At 44.9% G+C, this 13,813-nt stretch overlaps 1 protein-coding gene across 2 annotated transcripts in view; it reads right to left on the reverse strand.

Annotated features, from left to right (window-relative positions):
- The window catches only part of rabgap1l (RAB GTPase activating protein 1-like), a 268,209-nt gene that overhangs the window by 95,552 nt on the left and 158,844 nt on the right, over positions 1-13,813 (reverse strand). For both annotated transcript variants that reach the window (XM_055642029.1, XM_055642027.1), the window contains exons 16-17: positions 6,154-6,279; positions 2,708-2,851 (exon numbers count right to left, since the gene is read on the reverse strand). In XM_055642029.1, the coding sequence (XP_055498004.1) occupies positions 2,708-2,851; positions 6,154-6,279 (270 nt within the window). The remainder of the gene's footprint in view (positions 1-2,707; positions 2,852-6,153; positions 6,280-13,813) is intronic.

The following is a 13,813-nucleotide window of genomic DNA, read 5'->3' on the forward strand; positions in this document are numbered from 1 at the left end:
TGTGAGACACAACCAAGTTGGCCAAATGGGCAGACGAATGGCAGATGAAGTTTAATGTTAAGTGAAACACTGTGGCAGAAAATATGCAAGAATGATCTAGTCAATGGACAGTTTTCAAGGGGTATGCAGGAATAGAGATATTTGGGTGTGTAAGTATATAAAGGATTGAAATCTGCAGGATATATTGAGAGAGGCACGAGTAAAGCATAGATTTATAAGAGAGGTTTAGGGTTATAATATACCGTTTAGGACACAGATGAAGTACGGTGTCCAATTCAGGCCACCAGATTTTAGGAAGGATGTGAAAATCCTAGCTAGGATGCAGATGATATTTAATGGAATGTTTCAAAGGATGAGGATTTCAGCGATAAGTTAGACTGCAGAAGCTACAACACCTCCTTAGAGCAAAGAATGTTGACAGAAGGTTTAGTACAAGTGACGTTTCATAAAGATAGAGGTTTAGATTTAGGTTTGTTATCGTCACATGTGCCAAGGTACAGTGAAAAGCTTTGTTTTGTATGCTATCCAAACAGATCAGGTATACTATACATAAATACAATCAAGTCAAACTCAAACACAACCGACAAGGCAACATTTAGAGTTCTCAACATTGAAGCACATGACTGACATGTAGATAGGGTGAATAGATGGAATCTGTCTAACAACTCACCACAATTTCTTGCGGTCTTGGGCAGAAGAGTTGCCAAACCAAGTTATGATGCCTTCTGATAAGATGCTTTCAACGATGCTGACTCCCACTAGTGTCCAATCCTATGGGAGCTCATTCTGACTGCAGACCAATGCCATGGGGCTCACTCTCACACACAGCTTGTATGTAGGCAGGCCATGTATTGCTGAGCAGGGATTTGGGACAGTATGTGCTGAAACAGCACAAGTTTGCATTAGATTTTGAGTGAATAGCTAACAAGTGTGCTTTGAGGTCAAACGTATGTTTTAGAGATTAATTCAGTATTAAAAAGAGTAGATATATTAGAAGGGTTTCGACCCGAAACGTTGCCTATTTCCTTCGCTCCATAGATGTTGCCTCACCCGCTGAGTTTCTCCAGCATTTTTGTCTACCTTAGATATATTAGAGGTTGTCCCTGTATTTGAGAGTTAGTGTGGTAGAAGGAACTGAAGATACTGGTTTACACCGAAGATAGACACAAACTGTTGGAATAACTCAGCGGGGCAGACAGCCTCTCTGGAGGAATGGGTGACATTTCAGGTCGAGACCCTTCTTCAGACTGAGAGTTAGAGGAAAAGGAGACGAGAGATATAGATGGCGATATACAACAAAGAAATGAAAGGTATGTAAAAAAGTAACGATGATCCAAGGAAACAGTCCATTGTTGGCTGAGGGTTAGGGGAAAACGGGTTATACAGACAATAAAACTCACCAGGACGCCAGTAAAACTAGTACGATAGGGGAGGGAAGGAGAAAGGGGGATGCAAGGGTTACTTGAAGTTAGAGAAATCAATATTCATACTGCTGGATTGTATGTTGTCCAAGTGAAATATGAAGTGCTGTTCCTCCAATTTGCATTTGACCTCACTCCGACAATGGAGGAGAGTTAGTGTGTTTGATTGTGTGTATAAAGCAGTGCATTAGCGATCATTGATGGAATAACCCTCCAGTGTGTATCTGGGGCTCAGCTTGCTGAATGTTGGGGTAAGGAGAAAGGGAAGGCTATGTCAACATTAAGGTTAGTATTGTCTCTCTACCTCAAATACAGAAACATCTGCACTGAATACCGAATGCTGGTTCATTGTCATCTATTGCATCAAAGGGTGGCAGTTCAATCCTGGCCACTGTAGACTGGGTAGGCAGGAGAGGGACCTGTCCTACACATTGTGTGCATGCGTACGGCATTTTTATTGAGTCTGTACGAGTGTGCATGTCTGTGCAGCATCTGTAAACGAGTGTGTATGTTTGTAAGGGTGTGCGTGAATGAATGTACACCATTATGCAATGTGTGTGAACAAGTGTGCATTAACATTAACATGTTCGAACTTCTACCATCCGGCAGACGTTACAAGGCCTTCTACGTCCGCACCTCCAGACTTAGGAACAGCTTCATCCCCAGAGCTATAGCTGCTCTGAACCGGCCCTGCTGAGTGCCCCCCACCCCCATGAACTGTCTCCCTCGGATGGTCACGTCGCACATCGAGCCGGCTCAGATCTATTTGCACATTATACTGTTTTAACTGTTTTTTGATTTAAAAAAAAAAAAATCATGTTTCTCTGGGTGTCTAAATTTTTAGCTAATTAAGTTATTACATCGGATGGAAGCTACATACCAAATCTCGTTGTACCTCTGTGCAATGACAATAAAATAAATATTATTATTATTATTATGTGAGAGCGAGTTTAAGATTACAGAAATGATAGGAGACCTTGCAGAATAATATCAGTAACAATTGATCAATTTATTATCTGGGGTTGGCTCCCGAGTGATAATTAAACCGCAGTATATTGCCAAACTGCAATTGTTCTATCTCTAAGCATGTATATGAATGCTGTGCCACTGTGGATAGCGTGTGGATTGTTCAGCCACAGGGTGCACAGACCATTCTTTCCCTGTAGGTGAAAGGCCGATTGAATGAGCACATTTCTATCTTACTCCAGAACAGATGTTGCGAGCTATTTTTTTCACTGTAACAAGCGTGTGTGCGTCTATAGGAGTGTGGGTATGAGAGTGGTTACCTCGAAGAGCAGCAGGTCGATGATGTGGAAGACCATGCAGAGGGGGAACTTGGCAGTGAAGAGCGTGAGAAACCACTGTGAAGCATACATGTGTGCCTCCAGGTTCAGGTCCACAAAGTGGTTGTAGAGTTCCGGCAGCTGCTCCTGCAAACAATGAGCAACAATCAGGGGTTTTACTCTTAACACTCACTTCCCCAAGTAACTGGCAGCACAAACTGGCTCACCTCTTCGTAGACAAGGTGCGGCCGACATTTTCCCAATGAATGAAGTTAACAACATAGGTTTTGCAATAGAGGGAGCGGAATATAAAGGAATTGTATTCTACTCTTGTCCATTGTTCAGTGGCCATCTGTATCACTAGCACCAAGACTCCATTCCAACAAGATGTATTTTGAAAATACAAATCTGAATCTAATCAGCCAATTGTTGGAATGGAGAAATGGGAGATAGTGAACGAGGGATGGGAAGGCCAGCAAAAGCAGTTTGGAACCAAAACATTGCTGCAAATGCTGGGAACATCAGCAGGTCAGACAACATCAGGGAAAGTAGACACAAAAAGCTGGAGTAACTCAGCGGGACAGGCGGCATCTCGGGAGAGAAGGAATGGATGACTTTTCGGGTAGAGACCCTTCTTCAGTCTGAAGAAGGGTCTCGACCCGAAAAATCACCCATTCCTTCTCTCCCGAGATGCCGCCTGTCCCGCTGAGTTACTCCAGCTTTTTGTGCCTTTATTCGGTTTAAACCAGCATGTGCAGTTCCTTCTTACACACAGCAACAGGGAAGGGACCATTTATCAGAGTAGTTTGGATAAAAAGGTCAGGAATATGAACCTGCTCCTCTCTTCACAATTGCTGCCTGACCTGCTGAGTGTTTCCAGCATCTGTTTTTATCCCAGATTCCTAGCATCAATGAACACAGTGACTGTATTATAAAAGTACAACACAGCCCCGAAGAGAAAACACATTTCCAAGCTGATTAGCACTGATGATTGAAGCTACAACAACTGGAAATGTTACCTGAACAAGATTGGATGAGATGCTGACATTTGTTAGGTTCAGTATATAAATAGATAAGGTTCCATTATATAATTTATTGATGTGACTTCTAATTTCGTATATGACCCAGCAAGGTTACCAGGATACAGCTGAGTGTTTTTTTTTCACACATTTGTTATTTGTCAGAAATGTGGTGGCGTGACTGTGACCAATCTGCGAGCCTGCTGCCAGGCAACTGAGCTTTTATAGACACAAAATGCTGCGGTAAATCAGTGGGTCGGGCAGCATCCAGAGAAAAAAGGACAGGTGACGTTTTCAGGACTGGACCCTTCTTCAGACCGAGTTATCTTTAGTATAACCCAGCATCTGCAGTTTTGACTTTTGGTGTGGATTTGGAATAATTGATTTGCACCCCATCCCATCTGTCACCCAAAACATTTATTCCTTTCACCATCACTGTGCAGTCTGAAGAAGGGTCTCCACCCAAAATGTCACCTATTCCTTTTCTCCAGAGATGCTGCCTGATCCGCTGAGTTACTGCAACATTTTGTGTCTATCTTCTAGCGTGATTATGTAATCTGTGTTTTAAGAAATATTGATTGCCCTAGAGCGTGTCTTGAGTGCAAGTGTGCCTCAGCGGCATGAGCGACATCCACTGAACATGGCCCATACCGACTCGGCGTGGGCAGACCGCGGTGAGGGAGGGAGGAGGAACAAAATGGGAACTGGTGCAGGAGAATTTATAACTGTAAGTGCCCTTTATGGGCGACTATTTGCATACCGTGGATATGCAAACAAAGAATTTCACTGCGACTTGTCACATGTGACAATAAAGTATTCAATTCAATGTGAAATAGCAAGAGTACAACATTAATGCAGCTGTGGATCCAGTGCGGTTGCAGCTCTTGATCGGAATTTTTCTTTTGATATGTATTTACTTTAAACAATGTAAACCTATTTAAGCAGTATTGGAGGTTGATATACGCAACTGGTAATTGAATTCTATAAATAGAAGAAGAACGAAAGTTGAACAGCAGAACGAGGTGTGCTACAATTGTTTATGATAATGAAGTTTAATTAAAATCTTACAGAAGCTAGACTTTAAATTTGAGCCTTGTGTTATTATGTCTTTTGAAGTAATAAATCAAAGTGAGTATACTGACACTGTACACTGACAATGACAATTAATTGAATCATTTCATATACTCTGGGTATACATGGGTAACAGCAAGATCAGTTTGGTCAAATCTAAGCTTGGATGTGTCCTTCAATTTATCGCCAGTGTATTAAAAATTTGAGGTGTTCTGGTCCCCCCCCCCCCCCCCCCCCCCCCCCCCCCCCCCCACACTGTGTCCTATGGTACACACAGCTCCTCTTTTAATTCCAACTACCTCGATGGATTTGAAAATTGGGAAGCTTCAACACCAGTAATTCACACAACATACTATTTGCCTAGGCAGCAAATTTCAAAGCCTAACTCCATGTCCACTGCAGTGATAAACATTCAAAGACAAAGACTGTATTCTATATGGCACACTTAATGTTGGAAAAAAAGGACAAAATGGAGGATAGATTACAAAGCTTGCAGAATGACAATGATTGGCAATGGATCTTCAGTAAAACACAAAGTGCTGGAGTAACGTAGCGGGTCGGGCAGCATCTGTGGAAGGAATGGATGGGCGACATTTTGAGTTGGAACCCTTCTACGGAATCAATGGATTTAAGTAATAAAAAGAAACTGCAGGTGCTGGTTGATACCAAAAATAGCCACTAAATGCTGGAGTAACTTCAGACTTCAGTTTGAAGGACGGTTCTAACTTGAAGCATCACCTCACCATTTTCTCCAGAGATGCTGCCTGACCTACCGAGTTACTCCTGCATTTTGTGTTAACGAATGGATTTAACATTGCTCCTCTCTCCTAGAAAAATAAAGACAGCATGTGCTTCTGAGAAAGTAAGTGCTGAACTGGAATAGAAAAATGGGTGGTTCTGAACATAGAGACAACCAAACAATTTCCACTCCCCTGTATTGGGCTTATACTCCTGAACCCACAAATGCAATGCCTCTCATCCACGGGGGTGTGCACCAACCCACCTCCTCTGCGCAACCCACCTCCTCGTCACAGCAGTCCTCCACCTAAGGACTACCTTCTGACACGAAGATCAATAGGCTACTGATCCAAATCCACTCCACCCACATACATTAACTTCCTTTTTTTAAAACACATGCAAGTTAGATTTCATGCAAATTAACCCAAATTTTACTTAAGTAAGTAAGTTTATTGGCCAAGTATTCACATACCTTGGGGCTCCGCCCACAAGTAACATACAGTGACAGTTATGAATGACTCAGAAAACACTAAACATTAATAATAATAAAACATTAATGATAAAACACAATTGATCAAGCATGTGAACCAACAAAATACTAGAAAAAAACATGGCCAATACCTGGAGTAGCCTTTCCAGCTGGTAAAACTTGCAATGAAGATCTTCAAAATTGTTTTTGTAGAGCTCTCGCAGACCGTAGTCATACATGATCTTCACCAGGACACAAAACGCCTGCTCTTCCGGCATCTGCGGAAAGACATTAATTCCACATCAGGTTCCACTGCAATCCCCATGCAGATGTGGGCATGATGGGCTTTCCCTTTTGTGATACAGGGAAGGGAGCCAGCCACAGGGAAAGGGATGTTGTGGGCCACGGGGAGGTGGTATAATGAAAGAGAGTCAGCCCAGCAGTGTGAAATAGGTTCAGTGTTGAATCCTGCATTGGGCAGCAGCTCTGCTTGAATACATCTGTTGGTTTGGAGTAGGTCCTTTGCCTGGATTGGCCAGAATTGCAGTGAGGGGCCTGCTACAGAGGAGGTACGTGTACACCTCCAATGTCATCCATCCATCCTGACAACACCTCTAAAGATTCGAGGAAACTCCACTTTTGGATTTACACTTGTACAATCTCTGACACTTTCCCCCCCTTTCTTGATCGCTGTGTCTCCATCACAGAGAACAGACTATCAGCCAACGTCTACTACAAACATACCGACTCCCATAGTTATCTGACCATACCTCCTCCCGCCCTGCATCTTGCAAAGACACTATCCTCTACTCTCAATTTCTCTGTCTCCCCTGTATCTGCTCCCAAGATGTTTTTCCCAAGATGTTCTCTTTCTTTAGTAAACCTAGTTTTCTCCACTCTGCTATCATAGTTAGATCCCTTGCCAAATGTCTCCTCTGTGTACCCTAGTTCTGCTCTCAGTCCCCCTCACCCAAGACAGAACAGGGACAAGAGTTCAAGAAGGAACTGCAGATGCAGGAAGATCGAAGGTACACAAAATTGCTGGAGAAACTCAGCGGGTGCAGCAGCATCTATGGAGCGAAGGAAATAGGTGACGTTTCGGGCTGAAACCCTTCTTCAGACTGATCTTCAGACAAGAGTTCCCCTGGTCCTTACCTTTCCCCTCCACCTCTAACACTTCATTCTCTGACATTTCCTCCACCTCCAACGTGAGCCCACCACCAGTCACATCTTCCCATCCCCACACCTTTCTGCCTTCTGCAGACTGCTCCCAGACCACCCCTTCCCCAGGTACTTTCCCCTGAAACTGCAGGAGATGTAACATTTCTCCCAACACCTCCTCCTTCACATCCATCCAGGGACCCCAGCAGTCCTTCCAGGTGAAGCAGAGGTTCTCATGCACCTCCTCTAACCTCATCTACTACATCCGGTGTTACCAATGTGACCTCCTTTACATTGGTGAGACCAAGCGTAGACGAGGCAACCATTTCACTGAACATTTGCATTTGATCCGCCGAGGTCTGCTGGATCTTCCAATTGCTAAGCATTTTAACTCCCCTTCTAATAGAAAGATACTGATCTTTCTGTCTTGGGTCTCCTCCATTGCCAGAGTACGGCCACATACAAACTGACGGAACAGTTTGTGACCACATGCAAACTGGACGAACAGTTTGGCTTAGATAACTTACCATGGAATTAACATTGAATTCTCCAAATTTAGGAAATAAACTTACAAATACCCCTCCCTTTTCCCTCTCTCTTGCCTGTGACCACCTGGATTCGCACCTACTTCTCTATTTTTCCCTCCCACCTCCATCCCCTTTCCATCTATGTTCCTTCCTCTGGCTTCACAATTCACACCTGTTCTATCTTTACTCACACTTTTTCTGATCTTTGTCCAATCAAAACCCCTCCTCACCTGTATCCATTGATCACTTGCAAGGCTTTATTTCCCTCTCCCCCAACCCCTCTCCAGCGTTCTCCCCCAAGCCCACCCCAACACAATCAGTCTGAGGAAGAGTCCCAACCCGAAACGTAACCCATCCATGTTCGTCAGAGATGCTGCCTGACTCACTGAGTTACTCCCGCACTTTTTTCCTTTTTTTTTGTATCTGCTGTTCCTTCTACTTTTGGATTCTATTGTCACTCCTGGTAACATCCTACAAGAACCAGCCCTCACCACTCTGAGCTTAGGGCTTAGAAGTACAATATGGAAACAGGCCCTTTGACCGACTGTGACCATCGATCACCCATACACTAGTTTTATGTCCTACATATTAAAGGCAATTTACAGAAGCCAATTAACCTACAAACCTGTACGTCTTTGGAATGTGGGTGGAAATGGAGCACCCGGAGAAAACCCACACGGTCGCAGGGAAACCGTATAAACTCCGTACAGAACCCAGGTCTCTAGTGCTGTGACACAGCAGCTCTATCGCTGCGCTACTGTGCCATCCTTAAAATGCAGTTGTAGTCTACTATCCCGCCTTCGGCAACATCACAGGCATCAGCGCACCAAAGTGCAATGGGATAAACTGGCAGATTGGCCATCATGACCACTGATTCTCCTTTGCCACGGAGGTATCCTTTCCTTTCCAGACGAGCCTTGCAATTTGAGCACGTGAGAGAGATATTTGGTATCTTAAGGGCTTGGAAATGGCAAACAATGTCATGGGCTCCTCCTGATGTGGCCTGATCTTGTGGTCTCCAGGCCAGCTTTAATGAGCTGGCTTAGAGCTGTTGGCTTTCCTGCTTAGATTTTGAGTAGCACCAGCTGAAATGAATGTGAATGTAATTAACTGATGGATTCAGGGACGAGGAAGAGGGATTAAGGACAACAGGTGACTCTACTTCCTGAACATAGTGAGGCAGCTCTCAACAACTGACCTCATTTATTTTCACGGTGCTAACTTTCTCATAGAATGTGTTAAGGATGCTTCAAATATCATCCCTCAATATTGCAATTCATTAAACACATCAAACACCCCATCAAACAGAAATGTATTCCAAAATGAACATCTGTGGCTGGTTTGAGCATAAAGATCCTAAGAAGCACTGTGGATTAGATGTACTATAGCAATGCTCTTTGTTGAAGCCCTGCTTGTTAGTAATGTTTTCAGTGACCTCCAGAAACATTGGGTGGCTTATAGATATCAAAAAGCAGCATTAGAATGATAGAAAGTGATTCAGCCCCTTTGTCCACCACAGGATCCGATTCACAGCAATGACCAGCGATGTTGTTTGGGGAATAAACATTGAGCAGGAACTAGGAAACGCTGCCCGCTCTTCCAGCAGTGGCTTTTACATCCAGCTGGTTGGAAAGCATCTGGATTTAACAACTCATTAGAAAGATGCCCCCTTCAGGAGGGCTGCACTTCCTCAGCAGTACCCTGGGTATGCAGCAGATGAGCCACAAGGTAGTTCTCCTTTGATTAGTTATTATCTAGGTGTCAACGTGCAGCAGTGGGCCAGAGGTTTGTGCATTCAACGGACACAAGTGACAGGCATGGGGCCAGGTTCTCCTCTGGGAGGGCAGGATCAAGGGTCAGCAGCTAACGGTGAAAGCAGTGGAGGTGTCTGACATCTGGTTTAGTTTAGTTTAGAGACACAGCGCGAAAACAGGCCCTTCAGCCAACCGAGTCAGTGCTGACCAACAATCCCTGCACTCTAACACAATTCAATAGACAATAGACAATAGGTGCAGGAGTAGGCCATTCAGCCCTTTGAGCCAGCATCGCCATTCAATGTGATCATGGCTGATCATCCCCAATCAGTACCACGTTCCTGCCTTCTCCCCATATCCCCTGACCGCAATCTTTAAGAGCCCTATCTAGCTCTCTCTTGAAAGTATCCAGAGAACCGGCCTCCACTGCCCTCTGAGGCAGAGAATTCCACAGACGCACCACTCTCTGTGAGAAAATGTGTTTCCTCGTCTCCGTTCTAAATGGCTTACCCCTTCCTTATTCTTAAACTGTGGCCCCTGGTTCTGGACTCTCCCAACATCGGGAACATGTTTCCTGCCTCTAGCGTGTCCAAACCATTAACAATCTTATATGTTTTAATAAGATTCCCTCTCATCCTTCTAAACTCCAGAGTGTACAAGCCCAGCTGCTCCATTCTCTCAGCATATGACAGTCCCGCCATCCCAGGAATTAACCTTGTAAACCTACGCTGCACTCCCTCAATAGCAAGAATGTCCTTCCTCAAATTAGGGGACCAAAACTGCACACAATACTCCAGGTATGGTCTCACTAGGGCTGTGTACAACTGCAGAAGGACCTCTTTGCTCCATTACTCGACTCCTCTTGTTATAAAGGCCAACATGCCATTCGCTTTCTTCACTGCCTGCTGTACCTCCATGCTTACTTTCGTAGACTGATGAACAAGGACCCCCAGATCCCATTGTACTTCCCCTTTTCCCAACTTGACGCCACTTAGATAGTAATCTGCCTTCCTGTTTTTTATACCATAGTGGATAACATCACATTTATCCATATTAAACTTCATCTGCCATGCATCTGCCCACTCCCCCAACCTGCTGAAGTCACCCTGCAATCTCATAGCATCCTCCTCACAGTTCACACTGCCACCCAGCTTTGTGTCATCTGCACATTTGCTAATGTTACTTTGAATCCCTTCTTGCAAATCATTGATGTATATTGTAAATAGCTGCGGTCCCAGCACCGAGCCTTGCGGTACCCCACTAGTCACTGCCTGCCATTCTGAAAGGGTTAATCCCTACTCTTTTTCTTCACCCATTACGGATAAATTGACATTTATACCAAACCTGTACGTCTTTTTAGTGTGGGAGTTAAACTGGAGCTTCCTGGAGAAAGCCCACACAGATCACGAGGGGAACATACAAACTCCGTTCAGGCAAGCACCCGTAGTTAGGGTGGAACCCAGGTCTCTGACGGCAGCAACTCTACTGCTGCCCACTGTGCCATCCCTATATTTCAGAAAACTTAAGAGAGGTGGGATTCTATTTTTTTTTCGACGGGTTATTGGCACATGTGAAGACGTCAGGGTCGAGAATAATCGTTGGGTGGTTGCCTGTATAGATGCTTCAACAAATTGACACTGGAGACTTTTCAATAACAAAATCATGAGATTGGTGAGAGGGAAGGAGAGGGTTTTCAGCTGATCAGGTCAGCACAGTGGAGAATGGTGGTGGCAGGTTGATCAGTGAGGGCTGGGATACTGTGGGGCGACAGGTCACGTGACTGACTGACGCGTCCTGACTTCTTTTTTCTCAGGAGATCATCCCCCCCTACAACGTCCAACATCGTAGTGCCACAGTCTCACTTTTCCAAAGATTATGTCTGACCTGATGAGTGTTTCCAGCACTTTCTGTTTTTGTAACTGACGAACCTGCTTGTAATCCTGATCTGGTCTCACTGCAGGGAGGGCAGGAGTACTCAAGAATCCCAGGACAATGTTCCCCAAATGCCCACGAGGACAATTATGACATTCCACATGTCTTAATCAGGAATGGCCTTTATAACTTTTCACTCCAGAAAATGAGTAATTTACGACTGCATTGTGCTAAAAAAGACACCAGTTTGTAACTGAGTTTCTTGGACATGAGTTCCCAAGGTGGTTTGAGGCTCAGCCTGAAGTGCAGTTATTGATGTCACGTCGGAAAAATAACAGGCAACTCCCGCATATCAACTGGAGTTCTGATGAGGGATCACTGATCTGAGAGGTTAACTCTGTTTCCTTACTGATTGAATGTTTCTGTTTTAATTCAGAACAGCAAGCTCCCACAACAGCGATGAACACACAACCTCCTGACGCAGAGGAGTGAGTACAAGTCACTTCTTTGACAGGCTGTCATTCATGCGATCTATCCTGGGATTTCTGTAGGCCAGAAAAGGCAAGATAAATCTTTCTTTCTCATCACAGTAGCCTTGGGTATGCACAGAACCACACAACCACCAAAGGCATGGTGTGGAGTGGGATAATGGATTAGATGCACAATGGGCAAATAACAAACTGCTGGAGGATTTCATTGTGCCAGGCAATGTCTGTGGAGGGAAATCGACGTTTCAGATTGGGATGGTTCTTCACGTTGTCTGTCTATTTCCCTCCACAGATGCTGCCTGACCCACTGAGGTCCTCCAATGTTTGCTTTTTGCTCAAGATCCAGCATCTTTGTTCATGTGTCTCTAAATCCACAATGACACCTTCAATGACAATGAGCATAAAATCTCATGTTGCGGTATCTCAACAAGTTCTACGTAGCCTTTCTGGCCTTGAGATGTGCAAACACTAACACTGCCGCTCGAGCCATTTTCCTGACTGATGAGGCCCACGTGGGAACTGCATATTTGTGGCAGATGAGCTAAGTGGTGACTAATGGTGAATCTCTGGAACTCTCTGCCACAGAGGGTAGTTGAGGCCAGTTCATTGGCTATATTTAAGAGGGAGTTAGATGTGGCCCTTGTGGCCAAGGGGATCAGAGGGTATGGAGAGAAGGCAGGTACGGGATACTGAGTTGGATGATCAGCCATGATCATATTGAATGGCGGTGCAGGCTCGAAGGCCGAATGGCCTACTCCTGCACCTAATTTCTATGTTTCTAATGGGCGGACAGGTGAGTAGCTTGTGAGGTGGTGCACTCCTTCCACCATTTACATGGAGTTCTGTGTGCTCCTGATATAAGTACGTGACATTTTCAACACCACTCTTAATGTTCTACTTTCAATAGTCATCAATCAGAGAGTCCTAGGAGTGAGTGGGGAAATTACATTTCTTCAAGGAGTCTTTGAGAACATTCTTAAATAGTTTCCTCTGAAAACACCTTTAATCTGCTCCTGTGAGCTAGAAATATAGAGGTCGTTTGGGGAGTCTGGTGTTGAGTAAATGAGTGAGTGATAGGACCTGCCCAAAGGGGATGGCTGAGAATTATGAGGAGGATCAATATATAGGAGAGATTCTCAACATTGATTCACTTATTCCTCCAGGGAATTTGGAGGTTTTTGTGGAAACGGTGTTGGTAGTAAGTTTCCAGTGCCTTGAAATCCCTGCTGAGGGTTGCCCTGGTGTCAGAAGCATACAGGTGGGAAGGCATCGTTATAGGAGAGTGTTGCTCAGTCATTTAATGGCTATTAATGCCCACCCCCTCCCCTTTCCTTATCTGGTCTCTACCTATCAACCACCTGCCTCTGTCTCCCCACCTCCCCTTCCCCACGCTGACCCTCCCACCTGGGTTCATCTACCCATCATCTCCCCCTGTAGCCGGTTGCACCTTTTGCCTGTCTCACCTCTCCCTCTCGTCTCCTTATACTGGCTATCTCCTCTCTACACTCTCAGTCCTGATGCAGGATCGCAACCCGAAATGTCGTTCATCCCTCTGCCTCCCCAGATGGCGTCTGATTCGCTGAATCCCCCAGCAGATTGTTTTCGCTCCAGATTCCAGGATCCCTTGTGTCTCCGCAAACATTTAAGTCTTAGGCGTACGGCGTTGCACTCATTTATTCACATTGCTGTCGGGGTTACTTTCACCAGTAGGAAGGTAGACTAGACATGGAGCTGAAATTCAACCACGTTCCAGACTGGGTGGGGAATTATACTGTCAACTCAGTCACAGACGACTAAGAATAACAATTAACAACAGGTAATACCTCCAGGGCTTGTTTATTTTCATTCAAGATTGAACTGCCAGCAGAATAAAGAGTCAGTGGCTCAGTAGAGAGTGCAGCTGCCTCCATCTCCAGGATCCTGGGTTTGATCCCGACCTCAGGTGCTGTCCTGGTGGATTGTCTGTACGGAGTTTGTATGTTCTCCCCGTGACCACATGGGTTTTCCCCG

This window comes from Leucoraja erinacea, chromosome 10 (assembly GCF_028641065.1).
Source record: "Leucoraja erinacea ecotype New England chromosome 10, Leri_hhj_1, whole genome shotgun sequence".
NCBI lineage: Eukaryota > Metazoa > Chordata > Chondrichthyes > Rajiformes > Rajidae > Leucoraja > Leucoraja erinaceus.